This window comes from Miscanthus floridulus, chromosome 8 (assembly GCF_019320115.1).
Source record: "Miscanthus floridulus cultivar M001 chromosome 8, ASM1932011v1, whole genome shotgun sequence".
Classification (NCBI taxonomy): domain Eukaryota; kingdom Viridiplantae; phylum Streptophyta; class Magnoliopsida; order Poales; family Poaceae; genus Miscanthus; species Miscanthus floridulus.
In genome coordinates this window covers 204131032-204149364 of record NC_089587.1, presented here as the reverse complement: position 1 = coordinate 204149364, position 18333 = coordinate 204131032, and the positions used below count along the sequence as shown (strand labels likewise).

The 18333-nt window shown below is 47.3% G+C and overlaps 5 protein-coding genes across 7 annotated transcripts; 3 read left to right on the top strand and 2 right to left on the bottom strand.

The window, feature by feature from the left end:
- Nucleotides 1-832: 832 nt before the first annotated feature.
- On the top strand, nt 833-1667 carry LOC136477970 (uncharacterized). The gene has a single exon (XM_066476273.1). The coding sequence runs from the start codon at nt 904-906 to the stop codon at nt 1456-1458; it is 555 nt and encodes a 184-aa protein (XP_066332370.1). The 5' UTR covers nt 833-903; the 3' UTR covers nt 1459-1667.
- A 283-nt stretch (nt 1668-1950) lies between these two features.
- Nucleotides 1951-5375, top strand: LOC136477966 (histidinol-phosphate aminotransferase, chloroplastic-like). Its single transcript, XM_066476267.1, has 9 exons — nt 1951-2631; nt 2800-2883; nt 3144-3298; nt 3391-3488; nt 3640-3748; nt 3844-4001; nt 4314-4456; nt 4548-4688; nt 4907-5375. The coding sequence occupies exons 1-9, from the start codon at nt 1966-1968 to the stop codon at nt 5039-5041; spliced, it is 1689 nt and encodes a 562-aa protein (XP_066332364.1). The 5' UTR covers nt 1951-1965; the 3' UTR covers nt 5042-5375.
- Nucleotides 5376-5518: 143 nt separating this feature from the next.
- Nucleotides 5519-7492, bottom strand: LOC136477967 (formate dehydrogenase 2, mitochondrial-like). Its single transcript, XM_066476268.1, has 6 exons — nt 7198-7492; nt 6922-7093; nt 6276-6816; nt 6043-6167; nt 5811-5923; nt 5519-5704 (listed from the first exon to the last, which is right to left on the bottom strand). Exons 1-6 carry the CDS (start codon nt 7288-7290, stop codon nt 5591-5593), a joined length of 1158 nt encoding a protein of 385 aa, XP_066332365.1. The 5' UTR covers nt 7291-7492; the 3' UTR covers nt 5519-5590.
- An 818-nt stretch (nt 7493-8310) lies between these two features.
- Nucleotides 8311-10821, top strand: LOC136477969 (uncharacterized). Its single transcript, XM_066476272.1, has 2 exons — nt 8311-9218; nt 10256-10821. Exons 1-2 carry the CDS (start codon nt 8597-8599, stop codon nt 10642-10644), a joined length of 1011 nt encoding a protein of 336 aa, XP_066332369.1. The 5' UTR covers nt 8311-8596; the 3' UTR covers nt 10645-10821.
- A 94-nt stretch (nt 10822-10915) lies between these two features.
- Nucleotides 10916-16454, bottom strand: LOC136477968 (RNA exonuclease 4-like). 3 transcript variants are annotated; one of them, XM_066476269.1, is made up of 10 exons: nt 16418-16454; nt 16250-16333; nt 15918-16068; nt 13210-14928; nt 12648-12799; nt 12396-12526; nt 12054-12226; nt 11610-11819; nt 11384-11464; nt 10916-11285 (listed from the first exon to the last, which is right to left on the bottom strand). In XM_066476269.1, exons 4-10 carry the CDS (start codon nt 13242-13244, stop codon nt 11057-11059), a joined length of 1011 nt encoding a protein of 336 aa, XP_066332366.1. In that variant the 5' UTR covers nt 13245-14928; nt 15918-16068; nt 16250-16333; nt 16418-16454; the 3' UTR covers nt 10916-11056. The 3 variants fall into 3 exon arrangements, with proteins under 3 accessions (XP_066332366.1, XP_066332368.1, XP_066332367.1); XM_066476271.1 differs by lacking the exons at nt 13210-14928; nt 15918-16068; XM_066476270.1 differs by lacking the exons at nt 15918-16068; nt 16250-16333; nt 16418-16454 and having other exon boundaries at nt 12054-12223.
- Nucleotides 16455-18333: the final 1879 nt, after the last annotated feature.

Genomic DNA, 18333 nt, shown 5'->3' with positions numbered 1-18333 from the left:
ATTAAATTAGTATTATTAATATATACGGCAGCGCTATTCTATACCTATTCTACACCACAAGCCAAAACTGATAAAAAAAAATACTGGGTAGTACCTTGAAATACTGAAACACGACTACCGAATAATACTGAATTTTGTTCAGTATAACAGCTTGTTCTACACCTAGGGTGTAGAATAGCGCGTGTATATATTATGAAATATATTTTCATAATTTATCTCTTGGACATCATTAATACATTATATATATATATATATATATATATATATATTAATAATATATATATATATCTATATAATATATATATATATATATATATATATAATAACCTCTTGACGTAGTCATAATTATTCTTCTCTATTAGCATGATCAAATTCAACATAATTTGACTTTGGATAAACTTGATCCCTTATATTTCGAGAAGGAGGTATAACTATAACGACGAAGGGAGTTTAACAAGTAAGCCAACGACATTTTCATGTGCCTCTGACGGTGGTCTCGTCGAATTGTTATTCAGGTTCCAAGGAAATGTTACGCTCCACTTCATTTCTGGGTGCCATCAAGAGAGACAAGTTGTTGTTCACTAAACACAGCAATCGACAATCATCATCCAAGCCACCTCTGTTTCTTGATGTTTATGTTTTCGTTGTTGTGTCCCGAGAAAAAACGCGCCAAAAAAATGCAGATACCCCGTACACAGCATGTGCTGTGGCCACAGGATAGGTGTGCTTTGCCCTTGCTTTTTTCCCTGTAATGCGTAGGCCAAGCTTGAGAACAAGAGACACGTAGCCCCTTGCGACGGTTCAGGGTGAGTTGGCTTGAAAGAATCAACAAAATCGATCCCCTAAGCCACTACTCTGCTGCTCAAGCAACCTTAACCTCCGGCTCACTCTTCCAAGCAACCAATGCAGTTATCTATGTCCTCGCCGTCTCTTCTTGCTCCCTCACCATCGCTGTTGCTTCTGTGTTCTGTCTACGCGCGTCCAGCAATGTCGTCGTGCGTGGGCGAGACCGGCCTGGTGGCCATGGACTGCCTGGTGGTGTGCTGCTGCTGCCCGTGCCTGGTGCTGCAGGTCACCGTCTTCCTCTTCGTCAGGCTGCCCAGGAAGGTGGTCGTGAAGACCAAGAGGATCATCCTGAGGCAATGGCACAGGAGAAGGCCGGCGTCGTCAGCCGGGTCCGGGTTGAAGCTGGCCGACCTCCTGGACCTGGACGACGGCTTTGAAGCCGCGTTTGGGATCGGAGAGGAGGGCGCCGGCGATTGGAAAGAGAGGTGCTTCACTGTCGGCGGCGACGACGACGGCGACAGCGTGTGGGAGGCGATCATTGAGCAAGAAGGGCTCTTCTGGTTCGGGAGCTTTTGGGGCCGGCGGGAGCAGGAGGGGTCGGCTCCTGAAGGTGATGATCGGATGGATGGAAGCTTCAGGTTGCCTGTGGCGTTAGAGCGCGTACGTGAATAGGCTATTTTTTCCGATTCACGCAACGGTAGGTGTAAATACGAGGGATTTAGAAGGATTCCATTTAGAGATCCGCTGGTCGGCATAAACTGTACTCGATCAGTCAAATGCATGTACATATCAGCATGCCAGAAATAATGGTATGTTCAGGGCAGAATGAGCAATCCTACATCACAGCATATAAAGTTCATTGAAAATTTTCAGATATCAAAGCAGAGGCGATGACCGGTAACTGTATTCCTGATGATTGTATCACGTCACGCGATGGACCACCGAGCTCCACAAAGACCAGCAAGCATACGAGCTCCGTTGGAAAACAACAAACTCGTCTAATCGGTTTCCCCAGCCCTGCCGCGAGAACACACACCAAGTCGCAACTGACACGATAATCGCACGACCTGGACACGAAAGCGAGAGGTTGACCGGAAGAAGCGATCGCATGCGTTCCTCCCAAGCAAGCAGCAACAAGTGAAGAAGACCATGATGAGCACACGGCAGTGGCGTGCCGTCATGGTGGAAGTGGAACGCGATGCACCTGTGCGGCTGCGCTGGCGCTGCGCGTCCGCCGCGCACGCGCCCGGTGGCCCTATGGCGAAGCAGAACACGATGAAACGGCCTGGGACTCGAGCCTCAGCCCTCAGGCACGGAGAAACGCCAGATGCGTCAGGGCACGAATCCCAAAGCGTGTCAGCCGCACAGACCAAACCAACGATTCTCCTCGGTCACACTTGGCCGGCCCTCTGCGATACCCGATACCAACACTGTCGACCCCAAGCGCCGCCGCCGCCAGCGCCCGACCCCAGGACCCAACGGCGCGCAGCCGCGACGCTCGACCCAGCGCCGCGCCGCCCAACGCTGCGTCGCGCCACTCCAGGTCCACCGCCGCGCCCCCAGCGGCTGCCGCGCTGCGTCCGCAGCTGCCGGCTCGGCGGCGCCGCTTCGTTGATGGATTGTTCCATCCGGTTCCGCATCCGAAACCCGTCGCCGACCGCGTCCCACTTTGCTGGCGAGAGGCGGCGCCCAGCGGGCAGGGTATTTCTGCGGACCATGGCGTCGGCGGCCCCGGTGGAAGAGCCCACGGCGGCGGCCGAGGCGAAGCGGCGGCCGACCGGTGACTCCTTCATCCGGCGCCACCTCAGGACCCTCGCCCCGTATCAGCCCATCCTTCCTTTCGAGGTACGATACGATCATACGAGACCCGCTTCTAAGATTCCCCTGTATTTTGGAAGAGGCACGCCGCCTTTTGTTATGCTCTCGAGGTGCTCGCGAAAATGCCCCGCGGCAAATTTCTCTGGCGATACTGTGCTCTGCTCTTACATTCGCTGAAAACGGACCTCGTAACAGGTGTTATCTGCTCGGCTTGGGCGTAGACCTGAGGACATAATCAAGTTGGATGCAAATGAGAATCCATATGGTCCACCCCCGGAGGTGAGCTCTAGTCTTCAATATAAAGATTGGTTTACTCCTAACCTGTAATCCAGTACTCGAAACAGTACATTCGTAAGAATCAGAAGTTAGACAAGTGGAACATGAACAAATTCTAAGAAGGATTCATAAATTTTATTCAAATAGTAGTTCACTTAGCCATGCTGGTATTTCTATAATCGAGCAGTTAAGTGCTGATTCATGTAAACAAATAATACCTTCTCTTCGCTGTATTTAGATTAAGCACACCTTTCCCTCTACAGGTCTCTACAGCATTAGGTAGTCTCAAGTTCCCCTATGTGTACCCTGATCCTGAAAGCCGTCACTTGCGTGCTGCCCTTGCTGAAGATTCTGGACTTGAATCTGAGTACATACTTGCTGGATGTGGCGCAGATGAACTAATTGATTTAATTATGAGGTTAGCATCTAGCTCGTTTATATTTTACTTTTTGCTGATATCTTCATCCAAAGGCTGAGTTATCGTCTATTTCATAAATGGTGCAATTGCAGATGTGTGCTCGAACCAGGTGACAAAATTGTTGATTGCCCTCCAACATTCACAATGTATGAGTTCGATGCTTCAGTCAATGCTGCACTTGTTATCAAGGGTGGGTAGATAGTCCTTTCTTGATTTTTGCTTATATTTCTTGAACCTTCAATGATTCTTTGGTTAATTTTAGTTCATCTATTAAATTTTTTTTCTCTTCACCTATATGCATATTCCCATCATGATATTTCATTCACCATTCTATAATGTAGTTCCAAGACTGCCTGATTTTTCCCTAGACGTTGATCGTATTGTCGAAGTTGTTGAACAGGAAAATCCAAAATGCGTATTTCTGACATCCCCAAACAATCCAGATGGCAGGTATATTTTTGTTCATAAGTGGAGGAACTATTATTCTATTGCCTGCTGTCCAGATTACCATATTTTACTGAATTACTTTGATTCTATTTGTTCAGTGTAATCAACGATGATGATCTTTTAAAGATACTGGATCTTCCGATACTTGTAGTGCTGGATGAAGCTTATATTGAGTTTTCAAGCCTAAAGTCAAAGATGGCATGGGTTAAGAAGCATGATAATTTGATTGTTCTCCGAACATTTAGCAAACGAGCAGGTTTGTGATTTTTATGTCCTATATAGTTAACATGCAAGTGTAAATGTATTCCAAACAAACTAACAACTTCACTAGTATTTGGAGATCTCGAATTTAATGTTACGATTTCCTCATGACACTGCCTTGTAATCCTCTGGTTGGTTTTAGACTATGATAAGGAAACTGTTAATCCAATCGTTGATTGTAATTTTTTGTTAGCTCATGTAAGCTGCTATATGCCAATCATCTGTTGCTAAAGTCACTTGCTAAAAGACACATTTGCTAAAAAATTACGAACTGAAAGGTTAAGCTTAAAAGTTATTAACAATGCAGGTTTAGCTGGTCTTCGTGTGGGTTATGGTGCATTTCCTCTGAGCATTATTGAGTATTTGTGGCGGGCCAAGCAGCCGTATAATGTTTCTGTGGCCGCAGAAGTTTCAGCATGTGCAGCATTGCAGAATCCAACCTATTTGGAGGTATCACTTTTGCAAATCACTGTAATAATTCTTTCCACAGTTCGACTTTGGCTAACTTAACGTGCATTTGTTGAACCTTGGACAACGGAAGAATGTGAAAAATTTACTGGTTCAAGAGAGGGAGAGGTTGTTTAATCTTCTCAAAGGAATACCATTCCTGAAACCGTTTCCCAGTCATTCTAACTTCATTCTCTGCGAGGTCACATCAGGAAAGGATGCAAAGAAAATAAAGGTTTGTTTTCTTTGTTATTGCATACCTACTTTTCCATCTTAATCTTTTGAGACATCATAGTCACTTTTATTTTGATTTAAGGTCAGAAAATATCGGAACTTGGTTTTCTGCAAAAATGAATATCTCTGTTTGCATTTTCTGGAATAAAATTGCAGGAATGTTTGCAAGAGTATGCAATTTACAATATTACTCACGTGTTTTATTGACAAAAATTTCAGGAAGACCTTGCAAAGATGGGAGTGATGATCCGCCACTATGACAAGAAGGAACTGAAAGGGTATATCCGTATCTCAGTTGGGAAACCTGAGCACACTGATGCATTAATGAAAGGCCTGAATGGGCTTCAATTGTGAGCTTTTGCACACCATCACATTAATGTAAACATTGGGGTACTTGGATATGTATCCATCAGGTTGGATGCAGTCTATAAGAGGAGATTGCACCGTTCCAACGACTGTCAAGCCCAAACAGACAAGGGTCAAGTGGTTTCACTATCCTTTAGTTTAACAAGTTGAAGTCTGGGTTTTTTTGATTCAGCAACATAACAGCTATTTGCAAGATTATCGTGCTCAGAACAAGTTCAGCAGTTGAATTTCTGGTGGGTGGTTTCTGATGTTGAGTTGCTTGTTTGGCTGTTGATGAGAACTAAAAATTGTGTAGGTATAAATAAAGGCCAACATAGCAATACTGTTGTCTTGAGTTCTTGTATCAAAGGTTATTAGACATTGCAAGCTCAAACAAATAAAGGAAGGAAAGTTGGAAAATGGAACAACTTTTCACCCATAACCGCCATGACGACAATGTGTAAACGTCGTGACTTTATTTATGGTGATTAACATGTTGAGGCAGAGGAGGCTGAGGCAGGAGCAGGCTTCGCACCGCAGCTGCGTCTTCATGTATGCTCACTGGTACTGGCCCGCGAGCTTGCCTTCCTTGACGATGTAATTCTGCACTGGGAAATCCTGACCCTTGAAGTACCTCTCCAGCATGTCCTTGACCCCGGCCGCATACCTCAGCTGTACCAAAAATCATGCCAGAAACATGCTTATTATTACATCTACTACGTCATAGTATTCCTCAACTCTGCTCTACTAAGAACTGTATGTACTACTGTCTACTGACCTGGCCATCAATGGTGGTGCCGGAGATGTGAGGGGTCATGGCGTTGTTGGGCATGTAGCGCCACGGGTGGTCCTTGGGCGCAGGCTGAGGGTGCCACACATCGCCGCCGTATCCTGATCGTCACACATACAACAGTTTCAGACGTATCAGTCTGGCGAGCATAGCGTTTTTCTATATCTTGCCACAATGATAACCAGCTGAAAATGAGCAGGACACGGCAGCCAGTACATACCAGCGATGTGCCCGGTGGCGCAAGCGTCCGCCACCGCCCGCGTGTCCATGATCGCGCCTCGAGCGTTGTTCACGATGATCACGCCTTTCTTCATCCTCGCGATCCTCTCTTTGTCGAACATGCCTCTGCTCAAAGGCAGCGAGCGGCCGGTTAATGAGAACCAGGCAGATGGCAGTAGTGCTAATGACGCCGCGTGCGCGTTTGATTTTTCGGTTATACTAGGTCTGTCTCACCTAGTTTTCTCGGTGAGCGGCATGTTGAGCACGACAACGTCGCACTTGGGCAGCATGGCGTCGAGCTCCGCCTCGAACTGGGCGCCGGTCTCCGCCTCCAGCGCCGGGTCGATCCGGAGCCTGTCGTGGTAGAGCAGTCTGCAGTTGAACGGCCTGAGGCGCTGCAGCAGCAGGCGCCCGATCCGGCCGGCGCCGACGGTGCCCACCGTCTTCCCCTCCAGGTCGTACGCCCGGTGCGCGACGCCGGCCACGTCCCACTCTCCGCGGATGGCCTGGTGGTGGCCCGGCAGGAAGTTGCGCATGAGGACAAGGACGCGCATGAGCTGGTCCTCCGCCACCGACACCGTGTTGCTGCCGGTGACCTCGGCGACGGTGAGCCCCGCGGCCGCGGCCGCCGGCAGGTCGACGTGGTCGGAGCCGATCCCCGCCGTGAGGAGCAGCTCCAGGTTCTTGGCGCGCGCGATGCGGTCCGCCGTCACGTACGCCGGGTGGAACGGCGTGGTGATGAGCACGTGCGCGTCCGCGATGTGCTTCTCCAGCTCTGCAGGCGCCAATGTACGCAACGTTGTCAGCGCGACAGCGGGTCAGCACTAGTGCTACTCAGTGGTGACGTGTGTGCACGAGCACAAGTGCACAACACGCTTACCGCAGTTGGGGCCGTCCTTGTCGTCGATGACGATGTACTGGTGGCCCTGCGACTCGAGCCAGCCGCGGATGCCGAGGGCGTGCTCGGCGCAGCCGACGAAGTTGGGGTTCCGGTCGGCGTACTCGCCGCCCTTGTAGAACACGCCCACGATCTTCTTGCTGCCGGCGGACGCCTAGCGGTACACGAAACAAACAGAACGACACACGGGTAATAAGTGGCTAGACATCCTGACTCAGATGTTACAGATAATAAAATGGAGTAGCAAACGTGGCGTACCTGAAGGCTCCTCGCAGCGGGCGCAATGTGAGGGACGTGCGGCCCCAGCATGGCGAACCGCGCCGCCTGCTGCGCCGCCCTCCTCATGGCCATGGATGACACCGGAGCCGGTGCTAAGACGACTAGAGCTCGAGCTCAGCTGGTGTGCTCTGGATCGGTGTTGCACTGATACTGCTGCGAGCGAGTGCGTGTGGAGCAAAGCTTTGACGCGGCTGCAATTTTATAGCACAGGAGACGTGGCGAACCTTCTTAACCACGCACGCGGGCGCACGGCGCGGCAGCCCGCAGGTGCATCTGGGCGGGAACAGTCGAGTGAGGCTGCGCGAAGAGCGCTTGGCGGGTGGGAGCGGGGAAGGTGAACCGTGTCCAACCTAGAGTGGGTACAGTGCACGGGAGGTCGTTCTCACCTCTCGTGCTGGCGTCACGTCTGTGTTCTGTGGAGCCGCGTGCTCGATGGCTTGTCTGAGCTCGGCGGCGCGGCCGGGGATTAGTATTTCGTTTACCAGCTTTATGTCACTTCAGTATTTTTCGAAGGCTCACGATTTCTGGAAAAAAGCTCGAAAGGTTCGTGAAATTTTGCCTCTGGGGATAATAGCAGAGGTTTCAGAGCATGGTTAAAATTCCTGTTACATCGAATGTTTCGACATATGTATGGAGTATTAAATATAGATTAATTATGAAACTAATTGCACAACTTGCGACTAATTTACGAGACGAATCTTTTAAACCTAATTAGGCTATGATTTAACACCGTGGTGCTACAGTAAACATATGCTAATGATATATTAATTAGGCTTAAAAAATTCGTCTCGAAAATTAATCTTCATCTATGTAATTGGTTTTATAATTAATTTATATTTAATGCTTTTTATTAGTATGTGACATAAATTTTAAGAACGACTAAACAACCCAGCAGAAACTTTGAACCGATAAACTTTACGCCATAGACACAAACTGCTCAGTGGTAGGAGTAAACTATACTCCTACTGTACGTTATACAGTCTTTCCATCCCACAAGTCTAATGCTTATGGTTAAAAAGAACGGGGGCAGACTCTAGAGTTGCTATTTTCGATCACAAGCTAGTAGCCTAAAACAGGCAAAAAAGAATTCGATCCATTTCGTGAGGCGAAAACCGAAAACGCTACACGCGGCCTCCGTGTCCCTGTGGTCATCATATTCCATCCTTGCTCGGCATGGCGCTTCATCCAGAAGGCAAACTTTATTCTCGCCGACCCTCTTGCAAGGCAAATCTCCCCCAAAACAGTTGCCGTCTCGCTTCATGCCAACAGCAATGACAGTATCGATGAATGATCCATCATCGATCTTCCTAGCCCCTCGCGAAATCTCCCTACCGCCGAAAGACCCGTCCCCGTCCCCGGCAGCGCTAGCTCCGTCCTGATGCGCGTGCCGCGGTTGCCCCTCCTCCTCAAGATAGCCGCGGCGGCGGCTGCCGGGGCGCTGGCGCTCATTGTCGCGGCGCGCCTCCGCAGGGAGGACGCCGTGGCCTCCCTCCGCCGGGAGATCCGCGAGGCGCTCGGGGCACTCGTCGCCGACGACGAGGACGGCGGCGACGGGAGCGACGGCGAAGGCGCCAAGGAGGACGCCTCCCCGCCGCCGCCGTCCGTGCTGATCACGGGGTTCCGTGCCCACGGCAAGAGCTCGCTGGTCAACACGGCGTGCCGGGCGCTGGCGGCCGAGGAGGGCCCGCTGCTGCTGCGCGCGGAGGCGTCGCCGCCCGGCGGCGGGACCGACGGGCACAGGAGGCGCCGGAGGGTCAAGGCCGTGGTGGCCGGGGCCGACGGCGACGGCGCGGGGGCGCGGGAGGGCGACGTGGTGGAGCTGCTGGACGCGCCGCCGCTCCCCGAGGCGGTTAGGCTGACGAGGGAGGACATCGACGCCGCCATCAGCGGCGGGGACCCTGAGTGCGTTGTGTTCATTCTGCGCTGCGATGCGCCCACCAAGGAGCGGAACGCCGCCATCAAGCGCCTCCCGGAGATTTCTGCCGCCGTCCGAAACAAAGGTCAGTCAGCTTCCAGAACTTCTTGTGGGCTTTGCGTGTCGCACTATTTATTTATACTGGGCCGTCTACTAGAAAGGCCCAATCCAAGCAACACAATCGACGTTGGAACCTTGGATTTAGCATTCCATCCGTTAGGTTGTTTTAGTTTTTGTGATAGAGTTAACTTTTTTAATTTTGACCAAGTTTATGGAAAAATACCCAAATATCTATAATTCCAAATTAGTTTAACTAAATTCAGCATGGAATATTTCTTGATAGTGCATTTTTTGGTATATTATATACGCTAATATATTTTTGCTATACATTTGATCAAAGCTAAAGACAAAAATAAAACAACCTATATTTTGGAGTGGAGAGAGTAACAATTACTGCAATCATACATCTGTGTATCGATTTAGAATTCCTTGTGTAGGTAGGCTGTTAATTTTTTTTGTGTAAGTGTCCTTTTGATTATCGATTAAAAAAATCAACCTATAGTGAAATTTGCAAGTATCGTGAGCCGTTTTGTTTGTTTAATTTCTTCCACACCAATAGAAAATTGATCTGCATTTGCAAAAGAGAAAGTAAAGATCTCTCATAGATGAGATTTTTCAGTTAAAACATCTTTTGACCATGCCCCCCTGTCCATTAGCATAGCATCACAGCATACAATTTACATCGTGTTCAGGCATCACAACATTTTGGAGCACTTCTAGGCCATAACATAAAAAGAGGACCTTGTGCATGTAGAAAACATAGTGAAAGAGGCTCGTTTATGCACATGCACTCCTCCCAGGCTGTCCTGTAGTCTGTAGATCTTCAAGACGTCACACGCTGGGTCACCCCATCTTTTGTTCGTCCTCTCTTCCCAGAGCCGCATTGCTTCCTTGCCAATGCAATGGTCTGGTCGGAGACACCAGGCTAGATCATCTCCAGCCTGGCTGGCAAACCTTCCAATGTGACCATTTCTGTTTGTGATTTTCACATAAAACCTAAACTGTGTGCTTTTAATTACTATAATAAGGCTTAATTTGATTGTTACTAACATCTATTAACAGGGCTTAATTTGATCATCGTATTGACTTTTAAGAAGGCCATGAGATCCATTAGGCAGGCCGAAGAGCTTCTACGGGAGGTTTCGTTCAGGGCTAGAACTGATTGTGTCTACTTCATTGAGAACTACACCTGGAGCAACAATGGGCCCAACCTCCACCACCCCCCTGTCATCAAGAACGACTTTGAGACTCATTTCACGGTGCTGACAATCATTCGACAGTGTCTTGAGTTCATCAAGCTAAATAGGAGCCAGTCCAAGGACAAGAAAAAGAATGGCAAGCAGGAAAAAACACCCGAGCCTAAACCTAAGAATCCACCCACAGAAACTAAGCAGTACCGGAAATCCAACGACTCCAGTGTAAGACTTTTCTTCAACAGTTCAGAAACTTGAATCGCCCGGTTTACATACGTGTGATGCACTGAGGCTAATGTAGATATACTTGTATAGCACTGAGATAGTCTGACAAGCTGCACAAAATGTACAATCATCCATTCGTTTTATGTACATAAATCAAGATGTGCTGCTGCTTTTCTCATTTTAGAATTTATAAAAAGCAAGCGGGAAACCCTCTTTCCATATGCATCATAAATCATAATAATACTTGTTATCCAGATCTAAAACAGCAATCTTTATATGAAAGCATCATTACATATATATAGAATCATTTGTTTATACATCATAATTAACCCCAATATATAGTCAAGCCGCAAGCTACTTGTACATCTAAAGATTTATTATCATAGACGGAATATGAATGAACCAACAATGTTGGCCTGCCTTATTTTCTTTATAGACTATCAGTTTAGTAATCCAGGCACCAGCAATAGTAGTCTGATGCTGAAAGTGCCAGGAGTTCTTCTGGGCTCATCCTCTCGAACTCTCTCTGCCTCCAGGCTGGATAGTTGTTCTGGGCCTCGCCTGAGCCGGAGTTGTAATCTCTTGGGTGAGCTTGTGATCTCATCCTGATGTACAGCCTCATTGCTGCAACACAGTCCTCGTAGGGGTCCTGAATGCCAGTATGGATATCATACCTACAAGAGGATACAATCTCCTTAGAATCATTATTACCCAGATATTAAATAATAGTAGGCTGATTATGATTGTATAGATCATCCAAGAAGTGACATACCCAAGGTATGCTTGTGTAAGGTACTTCAGGGAGTTACTCAGCTTGCTAGTCTTCATTAGTGGTGGGTATTTCGCAGTATCCCTGCATATGCATAACAATTTCTGTCAAAAAGGGCAAAATAACTGTGGTAACTGATTCCTGAACCATACATAGCTCAACAAGCAAGACCTATAGATGTTAGGAAGAAAAAAAAAATACAGTGAATTTTTTCCTCCCTGCTCCTCACCTAATCATGAATGCCGGGTACTCCAACCCTAGGCGCTCAAGGTCATGGTCCAGGCCATGACCAACAAGGATCTTTGCCCTCCCATAGCTCCTTGGGCGTAACTTCCACAGTGGCTCCCCGTTGCACAGGATTTCCTGGATTCTCCTCTGCGCAACCTTAAGCGGCATTGCATCCCTCAAGTACTCTGGCCTTATCCCAGTTACTTCATACCTGAAAAACATGTTGCATATAGCCATCAGTTCGTGTCGTTACGAAAGTAGTCCATACAAATATCTTCGCTGTCCAACTTCAACTTTCAAGCACATATATAGTGGTACTCCCTGAAAGATTGCCGACTCTTTCATTCTGGTTTTGCTGGTCTCACAATTTCTCCTCAACCATCGACTAGAGTTGCTAGTAGACTAGTAACATGATGCATGGCAACTGCATGAGAAGTAGGATTACCTGTAGTTGGTGACAGGAAGTGTAGGTTTGACATAGGTCTGGAAGATGATGTGCTCATCTTCTCCAATGAGGCACACCCTTGCACAAAGGTCCATTGAGCCGTCACTCCCTCCCCCTACCATTTTGCAAGCCAGGGCAACCGCACGACCGGTTATGCCACCCCTGGGCATCTGCTGGGACCACATAGGACGGTGGAACAAAAATTAGAATCTATAGTATCAACCAAAGCCCAAAGCCACAGACAAAGCGAAACCTATGCTGATGAGCTCTGAAGTGGAACTGAGTATACGGCATATGAATAATGAATAGGGTAGAGACCAACAGATCGATCGATATCATTACCGGAGCAGCACGAGAGTATTGGCAGGCCGCACGGTGGTATCTGACGGTGGCGTTGCTGTCAAAAATGTTGAGGCAGATGCTGCAGCCGCGGACGCTGAAGACCCGCGCGCACTCCACCTTCGGCAACGGCCCTGAAGGAAGATGGAGAAGAAGAAGAAGAAGAAGAAGCGTCGTCAGAATTGAAACCGTGCTTGTTGGTCTGCATGTAAGCTGCCGTCTTTTCTTCTCGGCAAAAGCTTAATTTCTGCATACCGATGAGATGCTCCCTGAGCGACTCGAAGGAGCGGCAGTGCTTCCCGCAGACGCCGCACTTGGGCTCGTGCACCGAGTGGTACGAGACCTTCATGTGCTCCACCAGGTGCTCCATCCTGTTGTACTGCCTGAAGCAGGCTGCGCATTTGTTCCTGATGATCATGGGGGACATGACTTTGCATGAGGCGGGCATTCATATATATGTTTGTGATCATGATGTATGGATTCTAGCCTTCAGGAACATATACAGGATCGAATGCAGGAGGCAAAGCTGATCCTTGCACGAGCAGTTTCATGCATGAACAGCTAGCAGCTCTCGCAACGGCAGTCTGACAGGATCATATGGTTACAAAGAAATGGACATGCATGTTTCAAGCCTTGCATAGATTAGTGAACTGACTTGATGATATCTTGGGCACTGTTTAAATATATTGCATATATATGCCCACAAGGGACAGGTGCAGTATGCCATGCATGCACTTAATCAGTCTGAGTGCACGGCCATTTGCAGTAGTACGCATATCAATGAAAGCTGAAAGAATAGTATCTCTTATCATCTTACCTCAAGGTCTCCGAGGACTCCCTCCTGCTGTCCATCAGCCCTCAGATTCCTACAATTCGGGACTTGGGGGATCAACGTCCCTGAGAGGCCTAGATCGATCTCGAGGCTGGCGAGAGGATGGGCGACGCCAGGAGGCTATTTATAGGCAATGCCGAGAGATAAAGCCTTCACGAGGGATCAGCCTTGCCATTCTAAAGTTGCAGTTATCGTAAGCTAAGTACCGGCAACTCCCTTTTCTGATCATTCTAAGTACCTAGTACTCCTAAGGTTGTCACTTTCAGTCTTTCATTCATAGGGCGACGATGGTTCGAGAGAGAAATACACCTGTCTTATGCCTAACTACTGCCTATTAAGCAGCAGCAATTTGCACTATCAAAAGTTCTAGGATGTTATCAAACGAGATTGCTCTTCCCAACATGTGGAGCACTATCTTTCAAGGCAAATTTATTCCCTTCGTCCTAAAAAGACCGTTGTTTTAGAAACGAATCTGGAGAAGCATTTGTCTAGATTTATTTCTAAAACAACAGTCTTTCCAGGACGAACGGAGTACACATTTTTTTTAGCGTCGTGTGATAACATGTATTTATTAAAACAAAAGGAAGAATACAAAATTTACATGTATACTCTATCTGTTCCAATTTGTAAATTGTTTTAGTTTTTTTTTATATATAGCTTTTCTATATGTACCTAGATATATGTTATGTATATAGTAAATTTAAAACTATATATGTATCTAGAAAAGTAAAAATGACTTACAATTTAAAATGAGGGAGTACTTTTTATGTTTCCAAACTAGATACCATGACCATTGGCGGGTAAAGTACGAAAAGTTTGACCATGTATTCATGATCAAAGGAGTACCACATTATTTATGATCAAAGTGTGTAGTATTTATGATAAAAGAAGTACCGCATTATTTGCCGGACCACCTTTGGAACACATTATTACAAAAAAAAAGGTCGGAATATGAAAAAACATGACTGGAATACTGGGGTCCTAGGTAATCCAGAACTTAGATTATCTAAATGTAGGAGTAGGGAAAACATATGATGTAGTATTTTTTTTAAATACTATAGTAATTGAACGCAGGAAAGGTTAAGAAGAAACATTGGGATATACTCTCAGTTCCAAAACATAAGGCATTTTGATTTTTTAGATGCATTATTCTTATATTTCTAGGCATAGTGTATATCTAAGTGCATAGCAAAATTTGTGTATCTTAAAAATAGTCAAAATGTTTTATAATTTGGAACATAGGGAGTAGCATACATAGAAAAAATAAGCTAAATGCTAAGAGACAAAGGAAACGAAATGAGCTAGGTTGATTTATGTCTAGTTTCCTCCTGAATTTCTTTGGAGAAAAAACTTGACCCGCCGGGGATAATTAATATGCTCTCCTTAGGGCATTATTATTAACTGAGGTAGAAGCACTCAACCTTGTAGATCGATAAAATCTCCAACCCTCACTACCAAAATGATGGACTTCTCATAGTGTTTTTAAGTAGTAATAAAACACTACCACTAGTCATTGCACATGAGAATCTCACTAGGAGGCATTTAGTAGGAAAAAAATATGCTAAATTTTGAATGCTAAAACATTAGGAGAAGCCCACCTCATTAGGCGAAGTCTAAAATTCTAGTTGTGCCTGGCCACGAGAAATTAATTGAACCCAAGACCTTCAAGATTCCCATGCTCTTTTTCCAAGATTCCTATCCAAACTTGTGTTCATAAATAGTCATTCCTCTACCTTAATAATCCTTTTATACACACATGAATGTATAAATATATAGCTACGCTGAAGATGCAAAAGCCGTCCCACTATCTTAATTGATGAATGGCGCCGTGACAGTACCTGTGCCTTCTAAAACAAAGGCCGGAAAGGTGCATATATAGCTACCTTGTTTATCCGCTTGCTTATGATGAAAGCTCAAAAATGCCAAGTGGTACCCGCTGGCTTGCTCAACAGCGCCGAGAAAGCACAGGGGTGAGAAGGACAGGCATTCTCCTACGCTAGAGTGTTCGATCGCTTCTCAGCTGGGACGACGGTCATGGGCGAGAAAGAAGATTCCCGGTCAAAAAGACGGCCGTGGAAAGGCGGGTGGCCGACGGCGACCTGCATCTCCCGGCCGGGATGACTAAAGATATGCATGGTGCTCAATCTCTGGTCGAATGGAGCGCCGAGGCCCGAGGGCAAACTGTTAGCCGAGCCGGAGCCGGAGCCTAGTCAAAGGAAGCCGGGCGACGGCGACGCTAGAAGGCGCCGGATTCCCTGCACGCCCGGCGTCTGGCCGATCGGGCTCGAGCGGCACGGCCCTGTTCGTGGCGATCGCGACCGGTGCCGGCCACGCTGCATCAGGCCTTTTTCCTAGGCGTACCCCCCACGCGGAATTCAGGTACGGGAGATTCAGCCCCAACGTTTGGAAGCGCACGCGAGGAGCTGGCGCTGCCCCAACCCCGGACGTTTGACCTTGGATGTCCGGGCGTCGCTCCCCTGTCTCGCCGTGCGAGCAAGCGTTGCGCCCGCGACTCAGCATCTCGCGTCGTGTGGCCGAGCGAGCACCTCCGCTGCTATGGCTCTTTTCTCTCAGCACATCCGCAGCAGGAAGGATCGGGACAGGGGAGGGAAACCAAAGAGCAACAGGGAACAGGGGAGAAAAATAGCAGGGATTGGTTGGTCCACCAAAATCCCTGCCGGGGGCAGTCCTACCCTGGGCATGCCTTCCCTTGCTCCCAAAGGAAGCCTCAGATGCTATCTCCATTCTCCAATTCGTCAATCGCGCCGCTGCTGCTGCCACTTTGCATTGATAGGCGGTAGGCCCCATCGCTGCGTGCTTCCTTTTGCTGCTCCAATCAGTGGCCTAGAGCAAATTGATGGAGGTGCCCCACTTAATCATAACTATAGTGACTCATATGGTGTTCAAAGAAAATAGCATATCTAATGTGCAACCATCATATTTTAACATTAAAATTTGACTTCTAGCAATAACGATGAGATTTTGGTCGAAACATAAGGCAGAGGTAAATGATAATAATACTCACCATTTAACAAAAAGAAGACCACATTGAGCACTTTAGCAAAATATGACATCCAGTCCAGGAGACCAGGATCAAGATCCCACTAGCCTAAAAGGAAAGATAATAGATAGGTCAATTATATTAGCAAACAGACTGTACAATTATCTATTAAAAGTAGATGTGTTGCATTACCTGCCAGAGATCATATTTACACCCTTTTCCTTCCATGCAGCCTGTTCGGTTGGCTGGTTCGTATCGTTGCTGGTTCGTGAAGAAGTACTGCTGGCTGGTTTGTGTGAGAGAAAAATACTGTTCCGGCTGAAAATTTACGATCGTTTACGACAAGCCACAGCCAAACGAACAGACTGATGGTCATGAAACTTCAAAACTCATCAAATCATTCCGGAATAAACCTCTCGGCTAGTCTCCAATATTTGAAACAAGAAAATTACATTTGCAAGCATAATCAAATTGCAGATCCGTACTATTATAAATGTGCATATAAAAAGAGAGAAACCCCAGCTAATACTAACCCTAAACCATTAAACATGTAGGCTGCAATTTCAATTTGAACACTATGAATCCGATGTGATGCCTTGCCTTTTATTTTGGACCAGAAGAGAGAGAGCCGGAGAGGGGTGAGGCCGTGAGGGACTGAGGGTCGCTGGCAGGTTCTTCCGCCAGGCGCCGCCTGCTAGTTGCGCTGTCCGGTGCTCTGCTCGGCTACATGGCTACTCCCTGCGTAGAGCCGCAGAGATGGAAGGGGAAGGGATGTCAGCGTCGCCGCTCACCGGCTCGCGCACACCACGTTGCCATCGCCATCGGCGTTCAGGCGAAAAAATGCAGACTCGCAGGCATACGCAGCTTCGCGCTAGCGAAAAGTCGCGGCCTCCTGGGAGCCTCCGTGCCTTCTCCTGGAAGGAGCCTACGAGTGCGAGGTGGGCTTGGTCAGCACTCAGCTGGGCCTCAATTTCTCCAACGTGCTGCTTGCTGGCTAGACTGGCTTGGTGGGAGGTGCCTCGTTTTGGGCCAGAGGGGTGCACAAGGGGTGAAATGTTGATAGTAACAATGTATTTTTGTTTTCGGCCTGGGTGCCAAGGCACCCGGTGGGCTTAACTGGGCTTTGCCCCTGGCTCAAACGCGCCACCTTTCCCGTCACTCATTCTGATGGAGAACGGTTCTTGCATCTGTGGGAGTTTATCGGTTCCATGATGCCCCTTTTCGATGATTAACGAACATTTTGGAAATCTAAATATGATGGGGTATCTTTTGCTTGTCTCTACCTGCGCCTACCACATCTGTCATCGCTTGCAGTGTTTCGGTGGCTATCTATACTTGTTTCTTTATTTCTAATTAGCCCCTGCTCCTTCAATCCTGCTATATAAGGTGTAACCATATCTGGTTCAAAGACCAATGAACTCTAGTGCATTACATTTGAGTGGCACTAGATTATCTTTGTGACTCAGGATTTCTTGTTACTCTTGGTGATTGCTGTCAACTAGCCAGCTTGGTGCTCGTGCAGGACTATTGAGAACATCTTGGTGAATATTGTTGTCCTCTGGTCATTGGCTATTGTGAGGGGCTTTGCGCTCATCCCCGCGGGAGAATCACAAAGAGTAACTCTAGTGAAATCAATGGAGGTTTGGAGAGGTCCTTGGTGATCTACCATCTTCTAAGTTAAGTGGTGATCTAAGGATCCACCTCAATGGGAACGTAGGTTGCCAGCAAGCAACCGAAGCTCGGGGAAAAAATTCTTTGTGTCACTTGCCCTCGGTGGTTCGATCTCTAATCACTTGCATTTACATTTCATATCTTGTGCTTGTATTGTTGCTTGGTAGCCTAGATTAGCTCTAGTAAGTAGTGTAGTTGTTGTTTCCTTTAGTAGCTTACTAGTTGCTAGGTGGTAGTTCTAGTTGCTTGCTTGTTTGAGTGCTTAATTAATTGTTCTTGCAATTAGAATTATGTAGGTGGCTTGCTTTGTATTGTATAGGCTAAGCAAAGTAGTGGCTTTTAGGATCACCTTTTGTACTAACCTTTTGCCTAGTGTTTTGAGCTTGTAGAAAATTTAATTAGGTTATTTGCTCCCATCTAGCCATCCTTAGATCCTT

What these genes read in the sequence shown, in the direction of transcription:
- LOC136477970 (XM_066476273.1), top strand. Translation starts at nt 904, where the DNA reads ATGCAGTTATCTATGTCCTCGCCGTCTCTTCTTGCTCCCTCACCATCG.
- LOC136477966 (XM_066476267.1), top strand. Translation starts at nt 1,966, where the DNA reads ATGGTGGAAGTGGAACGCGATGCACCTGTGCGGCTGCGCTGGCGCTGC. An exon ending in CATATGGTCCACCCCCGGAG is followed by an intron (nt 2,884 to 3,143) that starts GTGAGCTCTAGT and finishes TTCCCTCTACAG; the next exon opens with GTCTCTACAGCATTAGGTAG. An exon ending in AGGATGCAAAGAAAATAAAG is followed by an intron (nt 4,689 to 4,906) that starts GTTTGTTTTCTT and finishes CAAAAATTTCAG; the next exon opens with GAAGACCTTGCAAAGATGGG.
- LOC136477967 (XM_066476268.1), bottom strand. Translation starts at nt 7,290, where the DNA reads ATGGCCATGAGGAGGGCGGCGCAGCAGGCGGCGCGGTTCGCCATGCTG. An exon ending in CCGCTCACCGAGAAAACTAG is followed by an intron (nt 6,168 to 6,275) that starts GTGAGACAGACC and finishes GCCTTTGAGCAG; the next exon opens with AGGCATGTTCGACAAAGAGA. An exon ending in GCACCACCATTGATGGCCAG is followed by an intron (nt 5,705 to 5,810) that starts GTCAGTAGACAG and finishes TTTTTGGTACAG; the next exon opens with CTGAGGTATGCGGCCGGGGT.
- LOC136477969 (XM_066476272.1), top strand. Translation starts at nt 8,597, where the DNA reads ATGCGCGTGCCGCGGTTGCCCCTCCTCCTCAAGATAGCCGCGGCGGCG. An exon ending in TGCCGCCGTCCGAAACAAAG is followed by an intron (nt 9,219 to 10,255) that starts GTCAGTCAGCTT and finishes ATCTATTAACAG; the next exon opens with GGCTTAATTTGATCATCGTA.
- LOC136477968 (XM_066476269.1), bottom strand. Translation starts at nt 13,244, where the DNA reads ATGGACAGCAGGAGGGAGTCCTCGGAGACCTTGAG. An exon ending in GCTCAGGGAGCATCTCATCG is followed by an intron (nt 12,527 to 12,647) that starts GTATGCAGAAAT and finishes ATCTTCCTTCAG; the next exon opens with GGCCGTTGCCGAAGGTGGAG. An exon ending in TACCCGGCATTCATGATTAG is followed by an intron (nt 11,465 to 11,609) that starts GTGAGGAGCAGG and finishes ATGCATATGCAG; the next exon opens with GGATACTGCGAAATACCCAC.